The sequence below is a fragment of the Ostrinia furnacalis genome, unplaced genomic scaffold (genome assembly GCF_004193835.3).
Source record: "Ostrinia furnacalis isolate ACB-3 unplaced genomic scaffold, ASM419383v2 OfSCF2350, whole genome shotgun sequence".
NCBI lineage: Eukaryota > Metazoa > Arthropoda > Insecta > Lepidoptera > Crambidae > Ostrinia > Ostrinia furnacalis.
This window is the reverse complement of record NW_021132589.1, coordinates 98,300-118,867: the sequence shown is the minus strand read 5'-3', so window position 1 is coordinate 118,867 and position 20,568 is coordinate 98,300. Positions and strand designations below refer to the sequence as shown.

General features: G+C 35.1%; 1 protein-coding gene and 1 non-coding gene across 3 annotated transcripts in view; both read right to left on the bottom strand.

Moving 5' to 3' along the window:
* The window catches only part of Wnt6 (Wnt oncogene analog 6), a 40,657-nt gene extending 35,294 nt beyond the window's left edge, over window positions 1–5,363 (bottom strand). For both annotated transcript variants that reach the window (XM_028307823.1, XM_028307824.1), the window contains exon 1: window positions 5,058–5,363. In XM_028307823.1, the coding sequence (XP_028163624.1) occupies window positions 5,058–5,119 (62 nt within the window). In that variant the 5' untranslated portion in view covers window positions 5,120–5,363. The remainder of the gene's footprint in view (window positions 1–5,057) is intronic.
* Window positions 5,364–12,927: 7,564 nt separating this feature from the next.
* On the bottom strand, window positions 12,928–12,998 carry TRNAG-CCC (transfer RNA glycine (anticodon CCC)). Its single transcript has one exon. It is a non-coding gene; the product is annotated as a tRNA-Gly (tRNA).
* Between the last annotated feature and the right edge of the window lie 7,570 nt (window positions 12,999–20,568).

Here is a 20,568-nt window from a genome sequence, read left to right as displayed (position 1 = left end):
TCGTGAATGTTGATTGGATTAAATTAAAATTAAGCAATTAGAAGCATGAACTACAAGAAGACCTCAGTTTTGACAGTCCGATAAAGGAATACCAAAAAGTTTTTTTTCTTTTTGCAATAGAAGGCAAAGGCACACAGCCATACAGCCGAACACCAAAGAGTTTTAAACATGTCAATGAATTACTTTTTTTACACAAATTGGAAAAACAAGAGCCCAGTATTAAATTATTCAGTCTTTTAACTCTTTAGTAATCGGACATAGTTATTAAGGTGCATCAGGCTAATGGCACCGGCTTTATTACAGGGCGCCCTGATTGGCTGCGATGACTTCATTTTGGCGGGAATCTCCAGTTGAATACAGATTGATTGATTACATGCTTTGGGTGATGCCTTATGAGGATTTATCACTTCTTCGTTCTAAGTGCGTGAAATGAAGTTGTAGTGGTGATATTTTAGATTGTTTGGCATTTGTTCCTACTACCAGAGTTAGATAAATAGGTTTTCCTATTTCTATCGTCATTATTCAGTGTTATTCTTTAGTACTCGTAGAAATCTGAATAAACTAAAGAACTGATATTTGAAATGTGACGTCACTTGTCACGTTGAAGCCTCCGTATGGGCACAGAATACTAAGGGCTCGCGGCTTGTGACGTCACATAATTTTTGAAAAGCTTGTATCATTTTTATTACCAGTCTAATTGTATTTTTTTTTTTACTGATCTAGGTTTTAACTAACTTGTTTATTTGCAATAAAAAGTTATAGTCAACTTTATACTTTTTGTCCGCTAATAAATATTTTATTCAGAGCATTATTTTATTTGATAAAAAAACAAATGAAACTCTATAAAGAAGTTACATAAATCAATTAATTTACTTCAGTTCTTATTGTATCAAAGTGGTTCAAATATGGTTAGGGCCGCTACAGATTGAGCGTTCAACCACAGTTCAACGCGCATTGAAAACTATCACTAAAAAGGTGTAATTATGTATTATTTTAATGCAGTCTCTTCTTGTCTTCTTTGTCGCTACACTCTTGGCAGAGTGGTCGTGGTCATGTCAATATGCAATATAAAGTAAGAAATTGATTTTAAAATCAACACCATTATTAAATAAATCTGTTAATAGTATTTATGCTAGTCAACAGCCAGTCAACATAACTGTTTCTGCTGAAATATACGTAAATTTTAACACTCAAAGCTTTCATGCAATCAAAAATAAGATCATAGCACATCAATGCCACAAAATGATGAATTTTCTACACAGATTTAGGACGTCCTAAGTATATTTTGTACAATTTAATTGGGTAGTAAATTATAAAAAATTTCTTAATATGCAATTTAATTACATTGTTACTTAGTTATCGCTAAGCTGCTTAGCAGTTTGTTGCTGGCACGCTCGCTTTTCAAAACGCTCGGCGCAAATAAAGCCCGGTCTGTAAAGCGCTTAGTAAACCCAAATGGATACAAATAGGTAGGCAATCAAGCCGTTCATTAGTACCAAACCCGTAATCGCGGGTGTGGTAGACACTCGTTCATCGCCCACACGTCGATACAAAAATAAAATATCTACGAATCGATTAATATATTTTTAATCGCTATATTCAATAGCAATAAACTAAATACGGTCACAGATAAAAAATGAAAGCTGAGAACGAGTCGAGTAAAGATTATGAAATAAATTATGTTTGAGATGGTTTTTGTAGGCTGTTCGTTTTATATAGGACACATTCGTACATGGAATTATTAAAACACAATATTCAAATTAAGTTACGAGTACATAAGCACTTGCCTAGTAAAAAATGCTACTAATATTAAAATGCGAAAGTTTGTGTGGGTTACTCTTTCACGCAATAGGTAAGTACCTACAGGACGGATTTTCATAAAACTTTAGAGTATTATTTTTTATACATTAGATTATCGTAGGTTAATTTATAACAATCTGTGATAAACTGAAATTCACGTGATCGAAGTCGCAGACTAAAGTTAATCTGCCAATATTTTCTCAAATATCTTTCGGACAGCGTCAATACCATGACATATCACTCAAGACTGACCCTACAACAGTCAGACAACATACAAACAAATTCAATTACAATGAATTTCAAGACTCTGACCTCATTAAGGTGGGTTATCCTTTTTTGCGCGCGCTCCTAATTTAGGGTTCGGCTTGATTAATTGTATATTAAAAGCGACCGAGGTGGTTCTCCGATATGACTTTATTGAATTTCAAGAGTGATTTATGCGATCCGTGGCGAATTTATTGTCGGCGCGTACGCCGATTACGGACCGTGGAAAGCCGCGGAGGAAAATAATTGGGGGCTACACTTTTTTGTTACGGAGGATTTTAAAGAATCATGTAAATTAAGACAGTGAAAGTAAAGTTCAAAGTTTATCTAGCTTTTTGATTTGGCTATAAAGTTCGACTCTCCGAAAGTCCTGGCCTAATTTTCAGGTGGGATAAAATAAATTACTGTATTAATTATCGCCAGTCCGCTTACTTGAATCCACCTGAATATCTATAGAAAACAAATGACTGATCTTTCGAAAAAACTTCATATCGAAACAATAGTAATAATACCAGTTCAGCCAAGCAGTTAAGTTATGTCAGACTCATGTAGTAGTTGTTTTGTTACACTCACACGAGTCGTCGAGAAGAAAAATATTTTCTTTGTGATTTTCGTCCCTCAAGTTTGGTCAAACATAATTTTCGCCTTTTTCATTCAATCTTTTGACTTTTTGCAAGTTTGACGTAAAGTATAACATCTACCACCACCCTGGGCACACACCGTTAACCATATAATGGCCTAACCAGACTAAAACGAGTACTAAATCGCGCGCAGTCATTAATAACCGTAGATCAAATGCGCGTAGTGATCATGATAATTTAGCGCAGCACAAAGATCTCGACGACTATAGCTTTCAGCGCTTCCTAGGTATAATTCGGTGCATTGTAAGAGCACATCGGACTATACATTTTTGTAGCAAACTCGCCCTTATTTCAATAACATAAGATGCCACAGCGTGTAGTTTGATAAGCCGTCGTCTGTACAGTCAAGCACATGAAACTAAACACTTTTGTACCTAAATTGCACCTAATTAGCACTACAGAAGATGTATCAGTGATTAGTTAGATGTGCTGTTGTTTGTACTAGCTGTGCTTTTTGGATGTCACGGACATTTGTCACGCGATAATTACCAGTGTCCCTTAATCAATTTGAATCACTGTAATTTAGATGACAGATTTTTAAAAGCAACCAACCGAGCTTTAGGCCATCTAAGATAGAAGTCACAATGAATAAAAGACCAAATAACTAGTATTTTCATTCCTTACTTTTTACTCTTAAAAACATCCCCTTTTCATGACAAGGAAGTAAAAAAAATACCAACTTGTACTGAAGTAATATTAAGAAGCTTGAAAATTTGTGTTTGTAACACAAATTTATTACAGTTTTATTACTTTCAGTTTGTCTATATTGATGTTATTAATATTAAGGATTCAGTTTCCCTTTTTTCTATAAAAATATTATCATAGGGTTTGGATAATGCAGTACTTTTGAAGCTTACATCGACTCTACATATTCATTATATCAGCTGCTGCAGCTATAGTAGGTATAATTTGTTGAGTCTTAATTTCTTGTATGTAATAGATTTGAAGAACTAGAGTTTGGTAGAGTTCTTGTCGACCTGCCCTAGAATTCATGTAGAGGACTGAATGAAGCGTTAAGTGCAGTTGCCGATCTGAATCCTGTTGTGAAATTGCTGGGAAATTGTTCAAATGCTCCTACTCAGTACCCAAAGTCTGCGTTTAAGTGCTGGTATGAGTTGTAATGTAAATTAAATTAAATGCTGTAAGTCCTATTGCATACTTGTCACCCTAGTTAGTAAGATTGTTGAAGGAGTGTGGGAATCCCTTAGGCTGTAACTAACCTTCTTTCTTTCATTTATATCAAAAGAAATGCCACTTCAAACCTCGCAAACGGTCACCCATCTTTACCCAACCGCGGCAAAAAGCACAAGCGAAGTTTGACCAACACGTGTATACTTTTACACCGATTAATAAATTGGTGTAAAAGAATTCCCCTATCTAAAAGTTCAATATAATAGCGTGGACCAATATAAATTACCAGGCACAAGCGATTTTCGTAAACAAAACTTCCGTAATAAGATTAATTTGTATAATAAATACATGCTACGGCTATTTATTGCCTCATTAACACTAGTTCTGTATGAAATTGTACCGAGCGCCGTATAATCGGGTTTGTGGGGTAATACAGACTGTTGTATGTATGGGATATATACTATACTCCAAGAAAGTTAAAAAACTACTTGAAAAGCTTTTTGTTTCTTGAAATTGATATTTTTAGTGGTGTGTCAAAAAGGTAGGTACATACTATTTACATTCTAACTCCTTTACAAGTAAAACTATTTGCGACATACTTACGTGACTGTCAAAGTGTTAACCTAGATTATAGAATAAAAAAATATTTTCTCCTTTATTCATTATATTATTCAATCACTTAATTAAATCGAGTGTTTCGTATTTAAAACGTTATAAGCACTCTACAAAAATTTTAAAAGATGTGTTGCAAATGTGAATGCCGAAGAATTTTAGCTAAAGTTTACTCATTATCCAAAACTAATCAAGGCTGAACCACTAACATACTTCACGTGTGAACAAGCCTTATATGTTTACACATAACTTACCTTCTTTCCTAATTAAAATGCTTGAGCGATAAAGAATTTCCTCTATTGCTTTGAAATGTAAACCCAATTTGTAAACAAATCACTTCAAATCTTAATTATAGCCAAAATGTTGATTGAGGAGAACAAAATATCAATAAACAGATCATTAGGGCCGTAAATCTTGAAAAGTTATAGCTATATTTGCCAAAAATGTATCAGAAGATATTGAGTTGTGACTCTATAAAGTTTTTTGTGCAAAACTTGATTTGTCAATGCTTTGATAAATGAGCGATCTCATAATTAGTTGTAAAGATGTCAGTAAAAGATTGAAGTGGTTTCAAACTGTTTAATTTTGAAGTTGTATACAAACACTCACCACCAGGAGTCAGTGATGGGCGCAAGGAGCAGAAGACAGGCTGCGATGACAAACGGCCTCATCGCTCGACATCACGGCCCTGCCCGTCTCGACATCACTTACGTGAAAGATTTAACCCGAATAATGCTGCATTCTCATTTTTTAAAAGAATACGTGTTTCGGTATTCGGCACAGTTCTGAAACGCGTTCGATTTTCAAAAATTTAACCGCGTCTGCGCGCGTGGATCCCTGCCGGCCGGAGATCGCGGCGCTGACTGACGCTCACCTGAGCAGCGCCCACCCCGCCGTACGCGCAAGCGAAACAATTTTCGCGCTATTTTGGCTAAGATTTTAGCGGATTAGGCTTCGCATGATTAGAAATCTGACGGTGGGGATACGCTCTAACGACGCGAGTGGGCGAATTTATAAATTATCGCACCAATTAATGAAGCTTCAATAATCCTGACATATTGCCTGCTTTTTTTCGCGTTGTTTGGGCAACACTTACGGAGCAGACATTAGCTGATTGCTGAAACGAGTGATCGACAGTGAGAAGAGCTCGCATCTATTATTAGAAGACACGTGCGAAAGTCTAATTGTGTTAATCAAACAATCCATTTTACCTGTGCACCTGTTTTTGAGCGGTGTATGACATAGGATAGATTTGTGAGTGGACGTTAACATTTAGGTTAACGGTTAAGGTCGCCTCGATTACGACGTCTCAAGATAAACATCGCTCGTTGATGAGTTTTTAAAGGGTTTTGATATAAAATAAAATGTATTCGTAAAGCAAACCTTTGTACCTGGACTTTCGATATTTATTTAGTTTATTAGGACCATGCGAATATTCATAAACGTAATTAGGTACTTCCTTCTAAATTATAACTTATTTTATTTAACTTTGATGTTTCTAATCGGTCGCGTTTATTTTAAAAAAATCTAAATAATAGGTAAAAAAGTCATTAATTTTTTTTTTCATGATTTTTATTTTCAAACTGAAACCTTTGTTTCAGGTTTCGGTAACCAACTAGTTACCGATTCAAGATACCGGTTGGTGGTTTATTTAAGACCGGTTTCCAATGAAACCGGTTGCAGATGCAGGACATCATTAGGCACCTTTAATGATCGCCGACTCAGACTGAAAACCGGTTCATTATGATTTAGTCTGGTGCATCTTATCTTTATTAGTTTAATGTATTAGATAAAAGTTTTAATAGACATTTTCTATACGCAATTAAAACAACCCTTTTCATTTCTACCTAGTGATCGCTTGGCTAGGTAGGTATATAAAAAAAACATTTTTTTTACCTTAAGATATGACTCCATAAGATACACAGAACTTAGTTTGATGCAGGCCCTTGTCCTTAAAAAAATCCAAAAAATGAGTTACTTATGCATTGCGCCCAAGAAAAATGTATTTTACTCATTAAACGTCATTTTAAAGAGTCTTCCAGTGACTTGGCCCACTTTTAGCTTGGCCCACGGGACAAGTCGCTGGAATCAATTTTTAAATAATTTTTCTTCCTGTAACTGGGCTCAACCTAAGATTCTAGAGTAGATTTTTGTTGATTTGGTGTTATAATTTACTGGAAGAAAAATGAAATATTTAAAAATTCAATTCAGCGACTTAGCCCGTGAGTCACTGGAACACTAAAACACCAGTGTCCAACAGGCGCATGCAACTTTATTTTATTAGTAAGGGCAGCTTATCTAAATTCTAGAGGGACTCTATTATAGCTGAAGTAGTGCTCATAACCACGTGTAAAGAGTTTTACGCCTACGACCATACACTATTGATCTTCGAAAATCCCGATTTGCCGTTTAATCTTTGTTTACGGGGAATCTGGCACGATCGCACAAAAGAATATGGCAAAAGCTTAGCCACACATCAAAGGCGTTTTATTATTTCAAATAACTATGACCTTCTTGTGAAATAGCCTAATTGTTTTTAGAGATCCGCAGCAGAAGCATTTAATAAGTTTGAGGTTAATATCTTCATAAAATCGTTTTATTTTTGCCTGGTAGACAATGTGACATTCGCGTTCAATTACATTGTGATCGCTTCGCTACATTTCTAAGCTATACAAAGAATCCAGACATCATCAAATGCAAAAAGATAAAAGAGGTATCTGTGATTTGTTTAGACAAGTGTACATTTTACATTATTAGAATTATCGATATTCCGATAATATTTTTGTTTCAGCTACTTAATAACATTAAAATAAATCTGAAAACCATAAGAGTAGACGTCACGTCTGACTCTTAAAGAAGAATTAGATTTTTTTTCTCGATGGTTTTACAATGTTAGTTTAAACTACGTATACGGAGCCCTTTTCTCTTCTCGGAGCCGCGCTTTGATATCGATGTTCATTTGTTTAATTTTCTTAGCCAACCATCTTGAGACAATAAACACTATAGGTAAAGTTTTACAGCCGGTACGTTTGAAACACTGTTACTCATCTATTTTTTGAGAGGTAGACAGCAGAGAATACTCAGATGAGCAACTGTGACCTCTATTACATTATCTTACGGTGTCTGTCTTTTATCATACGCTTAAAGCTATCTTATGGTGGATTCTAGATCTCGTCTTAAAAAACAAGGATAGTTATAAAGTAAAAAAATCAATGATAAGACATCTCTCAGCACTAGCCCATTTACCCCAAAGAAGTGGTAGGGCAAGCTATACTTATTGGAACGTGTCCTGAAAAAGGCTTACATACGTATTAATAAAGAATTTCAATGTGAATTATCAATATTATTTTTTGTTAGGCCCACCGTCGCCAGATTGAATTTTTAAATAATTTTTTCATTGACCTGTGGACCAATATAAAAGTGGGCCAAGTCGCTGAAACACTCCTTGATTATTTTGTAATATATTCTACAAAATCTTTAAGCATTATTTTACTTTCATTGAAGAGCAATAATATTCAAAAGACTTAAAATGTGAGTCACTTACGCCCTACAGATCCTTTAAGCTCTGTTTGCGTTATGCGCCGTCAAACCTAAAGAAAACAAAGCATAGTTCACACGACAAACTCTTCAAGTCCCCAAATACTCCAGAATGTGGGATAACACTCTTGGACAAACATGCCGGTCGAGTGTGCACTCGGACTAAAACGATTCCGATGTCCGCCGCGAGACGTTTTTTGCCCCTTCAATGGGTAGTCAAATACTTATAATAGAGAGGCAATCGATTTAAATCGGAGATCTCGGTGGGTTTGAAAAGGTTAATAATATTGATACAGAGGACTTTAGGTTTTATTTTAATGAACGTTTTGTAAGTTTTAATTATTAACGATGGCAGAAATTAACACAAATGGAAATTAATAAGGAATAAATATTTTTACACAGTCGACAACACATAGAGATTAATATCCACAAGTCATCAAAAAGGTATCTAACAGTAAACGCAGTCTACAGTTCAGCCTACAGTTAAAGAATATATCAAGAAACATAACAGTTAAAACAATTTTGGTGTTCCCGTTTAAGGAGCTCTTATAGTGATATTGTACTTTTAATATTTAATTCAAAGATGGCTTACTCAAGAAGAAATATCTAACAAATCAATTCAGTAATGCAAAGAATTCATTTATAATAGTGACGTATATTGCTTTGTCGATATAAAACGTTATTATCGATGTGAAGAAATTAATTTTACTCTTGTTTTAAAATACCTCAATTAAAAGGTTCTTAGAAATGCCTACTTAACCATACTTTACCTACTTGATTAAAGCTAGTAGTATGTAGGTACTCACGTATTAATAAAATTATCCTTTCTCCTAATACCATCAGGTGATCCGTCTGCTCGTTTGCCTCCTATCAAATAAAAAAAAAATACTTATAACACCAAAATAGCGAAACAAGTTACCAATCAGTGACAGTTATCAAAAAGTTAGTCATAAATCAAAAATGATTAAACTAATACAAACAAAATATAATTCTTTTTTAAATTGAGTTATCGATTAACCTTCCACGTCACAACCCTAATATAATCTCGCCATCGATTAAAACATTTTGATTAGCTTTCAACTTACGAGCAATGTCATAATCTGATCTCGCGAGTCAAACGTCGTAACCGCCATTTTACGCGCCAGCCGATCCGACTTTACGTCTCTCGTCGCCTTTAGATATTAAATTCCCTACATTAGCCGCTTAATATGGTACTTACTAGATAACACAAAGAGACGTGATGCCACCCCAGTCAAGTGACTTTGCAGGAATGTTTATCGATAAAGATCGGAGATACGGACGTCGATATGTCATGCAATAACAGTCAATCGACATCCCTATTGATCGCGGGCTTGATGATAGTTTTAATGAATTGTGACTTTAATGATTCATGTGAAGGTATTGACAGAAAAAATGTATAGGTATGACTATACTAACAATCAATCTACACTAATATTGTATGCGCATAAGATTGTGAAGATGCATGTTTGTAACACATAAACTCTTCCTGAATTCATTTTGTTGAAACTTAATACCTATGTACGTACTTTACATCTTCTCGTAGTTTTGGACAAAAAATATTCCAACGTATGTTTCGTAGTGCATCGTCTCTATTACTCGTTTAAGACTAATTAGAGCTCTTTCAGATCAGCATTTTTTCGGAGCGTGTAAACCTAATTCTAAGCGCATATGCACGTCCAACGCGCATGTCAAGTCAACGCGGCAACGTTGACATGCATCGGCGCGTGAGCTTACTGTATTTTACGCGCATACAACACATTTAGTGCAAAAACGCCATACTCCACTGTACTCCCTCAGATTTTGTATGCCTGGCAATAAAATACAGAATGTTGAATTGGGTTTTGAAGCTACGAGTAAGTACATGAAGAGTTTTAGAATAGGAGAAGTGAGAAAATAGGTACTAACTGAAACTACTATTATTTGTCAAAACTTTGTTAGCTGGCTACTGAGTGTGGTAGTCTTATTTTTATAATCCGACTCGCTCAAAGTCAATACAATATTGTTATTCTCAATTTCATAATTAAAAGCTGCATTTCCAGACTAATGGTTTAGTTTTGAAAAGCGTCAAATCAATTGTGTGTGGGTTCGTATGGAAATAATTAGCCCCTTGAAAAACGCTCATTTACAACGCGTGATAAACATTTACGAGTTATTGTTCTTCGATCGGTAAGAAACTTGTGGATTCGTTGCAACAAAATATTAGGCTGTGTTGCAACACATTACTTTAACCGTAACCGGTGTTTTTTGTATGGAGTTTGACAGACTTTTGACGTTTATTATATTTAATGTAGATGCAACCCAGTCTATTAGTGCTGTGCAATCCAGTCTTAGTAATCGACCAAGGCAACGATTGCGCTAAAAAGTTTTCAACTGCAACGCGATTGAACGAAGAACAAAAATCAGCGTTTTGACAAATCCGTATCGCGGTATCGTTTTGACAGCTAGTTTAAACGAAGCATAAATGTAAACGGAGCGCAACTGCCCCTTACGTAAAAGCTGACTGAAAGCTACTTTTTCTCAAACGCAAGTCAAACGCTTCACAAACATTGAAAAATAGATCTGGCATTGCGACGCGGTCGTTTCCATATTTTGATTTGCACTTGACTTATCTTTTATCACTTTTCTTGACATCTTATGTTTCGAAATAAAAATGAATAGGTAGGTACTAGGTAGTCCTTTTTTCTTGAGGATAATGCATGACAAAGTTTTTCAAATCCATACTATTTTAACTTTCTCTTAAATCGCTCTTAACAGAGAAATAACAATCCTAATAAAATAATATTTTATTAGCCCCAGTTCGCGGTGTAATGAGTTAGTTAATTAGTCGTATTTAAACAATGCGCGGGCAGAAAGTATGGTTTATTGTATATCGCATTCCATACAGCGAACCCTTTTTTAACTTTGTGCAAAACGACTGTTAAAAAGTTAAAATTCAATTTATTTGCACCTACACGACGATTGTTATTGGAAAAATAATGCTCTCTTCCATGATATAAACGGTATTTTACTGAAGTAACATTATTTTTGACAATATCCACTGATCGAAACGTGACGTATTTTAGAATTTCATTATCAATGTAACAATGTAAGTAAGATGTCCGTATGATTAGCAAGATTATAGTTAGTAAAAATACAATGAATTTAGTCTTGCGAAATGTTTATCACACCTAGGACTTCAAAATACAAAGAAAAAGGAAATATTTTCCTGTAATAACTAAACCCTGAGTCAAATAAACAAAAAAGTGCAATTTAATGGTCATTGGGGTGACTATTCCCTCAACCCGGATTTCCCTCTATTCACTATTAACTGGAAGGTGAATCATTTCAGTAAAAAGCTAATAATTAGGTTCTGAATGCTCTGAATCATGGCTTTTTTCTTCCATGCGACCTTCGCACCATTGACGTGTGTTTGCTTCTGAGAAACAAAATTTTTAAACTATTGCTGGAATATTTTGGGGCAAAAAGCATGTTTTGACCCTAGAGTCACTTAATAAGGTTAGATGATTTGATCAATCATCAATCAAATTATGTATCAAGCTTGAGTGTGTTTTGTTGTCCTGTTAATAAAGATGATGAAATGTTGACGAAATGGTAAGATGCCGCAATAGTAAAACCCTGCAAGAACACATTGCTATATTAGGTTATCATACCTAATATAGCTATGTGTTCTTGCAGAATGATGATTGACTTGAGATGACGAATGAATCTAACATAATGTATGTTGTGTACGGTCAGCGTCAAATCCAAAAAGTTGACAACACCTTTTGGTTGGATTGAACCTTATGGTTGATTGATACACCTTATTCCAATTGTATGTAACAATGACGAGTTGCTAACCTTTTGTCTACTTTGAGTGTCACGAACTATTTGACGCTGACTATATGAACGAACATTTATATTTTTAGAAAGGTATTCGTATTTGTTTAAAAAAAGTTACGAAATTCGCAAAAATGGAAACTCAAAAGAATTTCAAATTCTCAAGATCAGTAGACGATGGTCGGAAGTAAACTTTAAAAAGAGTCCCCAAAATACAGTTACACGATCAAAATATTTCTAAATAAATTCCTGAGATGAATCTGGGCTCTCGACAGTTTTCACCAGTGACTCACTGTGGGAGTGCACTTAATTCGTGCGATTCCCATGGCCTTGTTAATAAAGGGCAGTGGCTCTCAAGTTGTGGTGACAGCCCAGTGGGGCGTTTTAATGAGAATGGGGCGCTGATAGTGTTTTTATAGGACTTTCATGAAATAAGTTGTTTGCTTTTGGCATAAAATTAATGTCAGCTATCTGATGACTTAAAATTTCAAAGATTTTTTACAATAGGCCTTTGACATGATCTTGTAATGATTTGATTTAGGGATCGATCTCTCCGCGAGTAAATTCATGTTATTTTATGTTAAAAAGGATTTTTGTATTTTTTATGGATAAGGAGGAGGCGTTTGTAGGATTTTTAGAATACTTTCTTTTAGATCTGGACTTCAGGAAAGTTTGGCCTATCTTACAGGCAGTTCCATATACTTAAATCTTAATTGATGGTCTTTGTTTTGATATCAATATACTAAGGTTGTATGTATTTTATAAAACTATTAATACCAGAAAAATAGCAAACCAACATTACTTTTTGCAAATGCAAAGCAAATGAATTCACAACATAAATTTTGAAAGAAAAGGGGGTAATTAAAAGTTTGGGAACCACAAATATCACCGTATAATTGTTGCGTATAGCCATGGGAAGGACGCTTAGCTGGTCATCATTCCCATGTCAACCTACCGCGTTGGCACGCGGAATGTCAGAGATTTTGTCCGTCACAAAAAGTTTTGAGCTATGCCCGGCTTCGTCTGATAACTGAAGCTGATGGGAAAGGACGTAGAAGTAGGTATTATTGAAAAAAAAATACAGGGTTTTGTGAAAAAAGTTCAGTGCACTGCCCGGGAATCGAACCCGGGTCGCAAGAATGGGAATCTTGCATGATACCACTACACCAGCAGTGCTTATCGCCGCGGCTCGAAAATAGGACACATAATATTAAGTTATGCTTACTATCTCGTTCATGCCGGATTGCTCTTTGACTGGAAGAGATAATACCAGTCATAAGACCGTCAACTTATAACTTCAAATAAATAATTAATTATCCTACTTCCTCCTACTAATATCAAAAATGCGAAAGTTTGGATGTCTTGATATCTGGATGTTTGTTACTCTTTCACGCAAAAAGTACTGAACAGATTTTAATGAAACTTTACAGTATTATTTTTTATAACCCAGAATAACATTATAGGCTATAATTAATGACGATCTGTGACAAACTAAATTTCACGCGGGTGAAGCCGGTTTTAAATAATCTGCTTAACCCTTAACAAGGCCTAAAAAAAATAAATATTTTTATCAACCGTAGATTTTCACAGAATAAAGTTAAAATTGATTTGGGGTGCGGTCTATTTAACCACTAACCTGTATAAAGGATTTCTTCTTACAGAATTGAGTGATTCTATTTTTCTATTTAAACATTAACTCGACTGCAGAAAAGAGGGCATGATGTTTGTGAGTATAACATAAGTACTATTGGGAAAATAACAATTTATATGTGTATTTCAACGGTACAAATATAGTTTATTTCTATTCCAAAACCAGCTGGATACTTTTAAAAATCTTGACATCCACAGTAGCGCGCCTACACCCCAAAGGTGCGCGCACCGGACGTTTCGTGTAAACACTTACATGCGCGAGCGCAATAAAAACGCTGTAAAATTTTGATGTTTCAATTCAAGACCGCCCGTCACGCTCGCACTCACGCCTGCCCCTATCACCATCTCGCTCACACACCAGATTATTATCAATGCACTTTACACAAAGCAGAAGATCCGAACTTCGGCTGACATTTATGTGATTTTGAAAGTAAATTGTGTAGGTTTAAAACCCAGATAAGTAGCCCACGAACGAGGTGTCAAGCAATAAAATTAATGAATGGAGCTAGATCTCATCTACAGTATAGTAAAACTGTTTTTGTAATAAAACGAAAGTTTATCAAATTTTTGTTTTTTCCGTGAGAGGAATCCGGGATAAGTTCACGGAATGAGAGCGTACAACCAAAATATTTTCGTTGAACGTAACACTATAAAGTAAAAAATATCGTAGCAGTTATTTTCGTAGCGTAGCTTGTAGTTGTAACGTGTGACGACTGAACTATGTATAATAGGTAAAATAGTCGGTTTTGAAAAAAAAAAAATGGGTAGTTTCTATTAACGCTATCTACACGTCATATTTATATCTATAATATCAGATTGAAGGTATTTATTAAAAATATTTAAAACATTAATCTTTAATTTAATATCTTTGGGGCTTTTCTGAAAAATCAACAGTCAAGATTTAGAAATAGAAATAGAAATAGAAATAATTTATTTGCTTAAAAAGTGGTAACAAAGGATGAAAACATGAACAATATTATAATCACACTTTTAGTCCTTTCAGACATGCAAATTTAAATACAATTCAGAAACAAATTTCATAGAATTGAGAGTTAACAAGAATCAATTAAATATTAAGTATCAGATGTCATATAAAATTATAGTTAGTATATGTCAAAGAGAAATTAAATTACAATTATTTACCATGTCTAAGATAATAAATTCACATAATAAATCAGGCCATACAAAAATTCAGCAAGATAAAATGTCAATTCGGTTATAAAGTTTTGTCCGTCAAATATTCCTGTACGGTGTAGTAGCATTTGCAAAGTAAAAGATTTAATACACGGTTCTTAAATATATTAATTGGGAGGTTCTTGATGTCATTTGGCAGCTTATTAAAAATTCGGACTGCCATACTTGGCAGTTGGCAGTACTAACCTCCTAGGTTAACTAAATGATGAAAAAATATTATATGTGCATGTCGAATCTAATTAACCTACAGTACCTACCTATGTACTCGTAGATAGGTACATCTTGAAACAATTTTCTTTTAAAAGCTTTTTTCTTATGCCAATACCCTTTAAATAAAGTCTTCATCGTGCAGACATTTCATTAAAAGCCCATCTTTTTGTTGCAAACCTCTCAGCAATTTGGCTCGCACTGTTTACCATAAAACAGAGCTATTTCGATATCGGGTTCGGAGGGTAGTGTTAAATAAATTAATTTTGGGTGCAAAATACATGAGCGCCCTGTAGATAATCGGTGCCCGCGCCGGTTCCCCGCCTCGGATTTACTTCTGCGATGGAGTAGTGCGTTTTGGATGTGGCATTGGATTTTCAAGGACCCGTACCATTATTTAAATGAATCAGTAACAAATATCAAAATGTGGAACTACGATATTTTTTCTGAAAATGAAGTTTTTGATAAACAATAACATGTGTCATTTTTATCAATTTATACCTATTCCACTGTATTTTAATAAGTAGGTACAATAAGCTTCCAGAAGTTTTCCTCCAATATTTAAGAATATCTGAAAAACAATGTTATATTCCGCCGGAAGCCTGCTAGCTTCGAAGAAATTCGATGCCCCTAGGTAACTTTTATAGCCCTATCGTGCCAGATTAAATACACCTAGCAAGAGATGACAAACAAAAAGCGTTGCAACCTTAAAAAACTCTAATAAGTTTTTCTGTATAACTTTTATAATTTTATTTAAACTCAAAAAACGCTATAAATACTTATCTTATCTTAATTCTTATAACTAACATTTTCAATATATCGCTGTTGGTTTCTTTAAATAAATAAATAAATACTCTGCATACGTTAGTTGAATATAAAGCGCCAGAAGTAATAAAATGGTCCAAAAAGTCTAGATATAACTGACGAATCACAGATTACGATAATCTAACAAATTGCCGCATCCATTCCCCATCTTCCCACATCCGAGCCGCGTCCGGTAATGATCGAGAGATCCATATCCGATTACCAATTTCATCGGAATGTGAGGCGGCGCGGGCGCAGGATCCGATCCGATTCCCCGCTAATGGACCGCTATTAGTGCACAACTCACTATTAGCTGCCTAACTATGACGCCACTCGCGAATTATGTTTGGTTAATCAATAGAGATCCCACCAAAATATTTTCAAGCAAATTGTTGCTATAGAAGCAAGATCTATGCAAGATGAACCGTATGCCTCGCACTGTTGAAAAGATAATTATGAGATCCTATGTAGAGCAAAGCTTCTAACTCAACACGCCCTAAATCTAACCTCCTTACTAATAAAAAGTTATACAGTTGTTGAACACTGTTTTAAAATGACATTTCCATACTAAACGTTACTTTAAAACACTGTTCAACGAGCGTGTAAGTTTTATTAATAAAGAGGTAAGTAATTGGTCAAATATTTTTGCGCCAGGCAATGGCCTGCCTCGTCTTAAAGGCACTCCCGTGCCCCCAGATTTGTTGACTTTTTGAGTACTTAAATCTCCTACAAGATAACCCGAAAACAGTCTTTCACGATATAATTTTTATACGGATGTAAATTATGATAAAATGAAAAATATGACACCTGGTTTAGTCGAGCTTAGAAAGCACAAAAGCTTGCACATTCTTAATGACAAATAGACGTACCTACAGGTGATTTAAATGTTTAAATAGTGGCTAATGCAAATGACCTGGCACCCCTTTTTAGTAAAAAAAAAGTCTTTACTTGTATTTTTTTTTCACCAAGTGTGGTATGAAACAAATATTTATTTAGATTATTTTGAAAATTAAGATAATTTAGTCGGCTCGTATACAGACAGACAATGTTAAAAGAAAACAATTTTGTTATAATTTCAAAAACAACCCATCAAATGCCTTCGGCTTCTACCCTGTAGTCGCTTTATTCATTGTAACGCTGAAAAAAACGATGTTGTCAGCTATTTTTATTTATTTACTCCAAAAGGGACGCCTCTCCCGTGACTCAGCACACTCCAACACAAAGTTATATAAAAATTAATTATACAATCACAAACCCACACCGACAATTACCCAATAATCGTCCACAAATTGATAGTTACAGAGTCACTTTAAAATATTTCTCACGATGAGATTGACATTATTATTAATAACTACCCGCGGAGGAGGAGCGATTGACACGTTAATAATACACAAACTAATGTGTCTTGATACTTGTGATTTTCAAAAATGGACTTTAATGTCCAGTGATAAGTGTCAAAGTGATGGTTGTTGTAAAGGTGGCGACTGATTCGAGCGATGGTTATCGGAATCTTAAGGCATCCCGGCATTGACGCGCGAGACAAAGTGAATTTGACGCGGCGTATCGTAGGTAATTATTTGCGTATCATTGCCGTGGTTCGCTTAGGGATGCGTAGGGTGAATATTCTTAACAAATTAATTACTTATGACCAAAAAATCAATGGAGGGATTTTTCGATAAGGCTACATGTTCGTTCGTTCGTTCGTTTCAGCCGAAAGACGTCCACTGCTGGACAAAGGCCTCCCCCAAGGATTTCCACAAAGACCTGCCCTGCGCCGCTCGCATCCAGGCACCTCTCGCGACCTACACCAGATCGTCGGTCCACCTAGTGGGAGGCCTTCCCACGCTACGTGGCTACATGTTGTATTTTTATAATTTTTGGTAACTTAAAAGTATTTTCATTTACTGCAGTTTCACACCAGGGTATTTTCCAATTTAGATAAGTACAATTTTACATCTTTAGTAAATAACATTAACTATTTTATGGAAATGACCTCTGTCGTATAAAATTTGTAGAAACTAAATCGTAAAAGCTTTGAGCTTTTTAGCTTATGTAAAAAGTTTGCATAAAATTGTAGGCAATTATTATGATAGCCCCTTTTTACTTTAATTCACAAGTTGTATCATTGATTAGTAATATGAATAATTTCTTCCTCCTCTCACGTAGATCCAATATGCATTACATTAAAGTAATGTTGGTAAAGTAGGTAGACTCCATAGATGAATTCCATGACCACGCCCCACCACGACCCCGCCCCTCGCCAGTTCCAGGCGATCCACCGCATTTTCCCGCTTTTTCAATTTCAAATTCCAAATTCCAACGTCCAAAGTTTGAAATTTCTCGCCGTTCAAAAATTCGCTCGCGCATCAAAACTTTTTCTGTTGAACAAAAGAACGTCTAGATGGCCAGTAAAATATCTTTTTTTTTTGTTTCAACATCGAACTCCTTGTCATTAAGCATAATGTGGATGTATAGAAAAAATGATTTCTAATGGTAAACTTACAATAAAAGTACAAGTAAATCAACGATTACAATCTAATCTTTTCTTAAACAGGGATGCTAATACACGGTTTACATTAGTGGCATTGATCGTACAAGTTCATCGTGCTCGCACAATAGTCGAATCACTAACCACAATGGGAGGTAATTAAAGCACAATACAAATATTCCATGTCTAGGCGGATATCTCTCAGGTGGTCGCAATAATAAAAATAATAACAAAGAGTTTGAACTACGTTCTAGTTTTTGTTTGTTGGTTTTATGCCTAATGAAATTAAGCTTCTTAGATGTCACGAAGTTTTTATAGGCATGGTCAGTTAGTATTTAAATAGTATAGATACTACAACATGTTACATAGCTTCGCTATATTTTCTTTAATTTCTTTTTGTGTTGAATAATATTCGTGTGGATGTAGTTGTGCGACTAAACATACCGTAAATAAATAAGTTAAGGTAAGTTTATAAACTTTATTTGTGTTATTTTGATTGACCCATGAATGTCAAGCTAAAATTTGGAGCTCTATTATTTACTTTATGACGTCAACCTATGAAGTCTTCTTGAAAAAGCACAGCTAAAAAGCTTATTATAAAGAGCTTCCTCGTTGTAGATAAAAAAAAGTACTCGTACTATAACAAATGTCGCGTTATTGAGAGTTGTTCTATTCGCATCTAAATATCTTCAGCGCTCTACATTTTGCCAGCATCACGATCAAATCTTTGTGATGAGGTATTATAGCACAGACAATCACACCTATTTTTTTATTCGATCGTCAATTGTTGAAACTCATAATGTCTCTACTGTGCTCTCTGTAGTTATAGTCTGTGGCATGACTGCGCACAGCGGTGGCGTTCCCACCACGACCGCCATCGCTCACCGAGCGAACTGATGAAATTAGATCGATTAACATGATAAATCTATCGATGTAGCATCGGCTCGATACGATCGATACCACTGACAAATTACGCCCCGTCCCGTCTGCACTCAATCGAGACTATCTGGGCTTGTATGAGACATTCATAAAGTTCGTAGTTAATTAATTTCCTTTCTGATGATAGCTGTTAGTCGTGCTTTATCATTGTGGGAAAATACTCGAGTGATCTATACTTAAATATAAAAGTTAATAATAGACCATGTAATTAAATTTGTGTGTTTCGTCTAAAATACATAATTCGCAAAAATGGATGCATATTGTAAGGAAAATTGTAAGGTAAAGAGATGGCCTCGTAACGTAAACACATAAGTACGTAGGTATGTGTTTCATATTATTTTATTATTTTTATTGGATTAGTCGACTCTCCTTTCTTGTTAAGCAGTCTGGCTCTGAAGTGTTCTAGACCTGGCGCGAGGCGTAAGTTCACGTTTTCAACCCCTGTTTGCAAGACTAATTTTATTACAGATGAAACAGTTTTCTTATAAGAGCTAGTAGGTAATAAGTATAATGATGCTTACAGTGATATCGACATATTTAATTTGAAGTTGGCGCAGTTTCGTCGCCTATTGAAGGGTTTATAGATTTCAAACTTTATTATTATAAAGATTTTTTTTTAATCCACTTAAGAATGTAAGGTTTTGTTGTGCATTTTTTTATATTTTGTGATTTTAAATTGCTCGCACTCTGCATAACTTTCGATTAACTTGTAAAGTTTATCTGTGGAAACTGATTAAGCTACTGTACTGTTTTTATTTTTTAAGTTCACATGTATAAACTCATGCTGTTTGTTTCCTTAATAAATAAAAAATAAAAAAATATTTTTAATGCTTAATGGTCACGAAACAGGACATACTGTCCTGGCACCTCAGAACAAGGAGAGCCGACCTCAAATGGGAAAAAGAGCTAGGGAAAAGAAGAAAGAAGAAGAATGGTCAGAAAAATCCACACACAGAACTTCGCATCAATGTGACCTGGTCCATTATTTCAAGTCATTTAAGAAATGAATTTTCTTAAATGACTGTAAAATAATAGTTAGTGAGTTACAAATTACTTTCGTCTCCATTTTTTTCGTCTAGCTAGAGTAAGTAACGTGCCTTTGCTTAAGCAAACGCTGTGTGTGAAAGAAAAAATTACAGTTTCACGGAACGATCCGTCAATTTTTTCAGCAGTTCTTTCATGTCATATCCATAAATATTTTTACCTGCTGCTCTTAAGAACCTCTGTCTGCAGACGAAATATAATTTTTTTCAGCAGTACAAAACAAGTGATATTTAAAGATGAAGGGGCTTACCTGCTGTTCTTAAGAGCCTCTGTCTGCAAACGAAATATATTTTCTTTCAGCAGTACAAAACAAGTGATATTTTAAGATGAAGGCAAGTTTTTCCGTTCAATTAGACGGGTATGCCCTGTGTCAGAGACGCGCGGACGCCGAGTGATTTATGTGCGCAAACGCATGCCTCG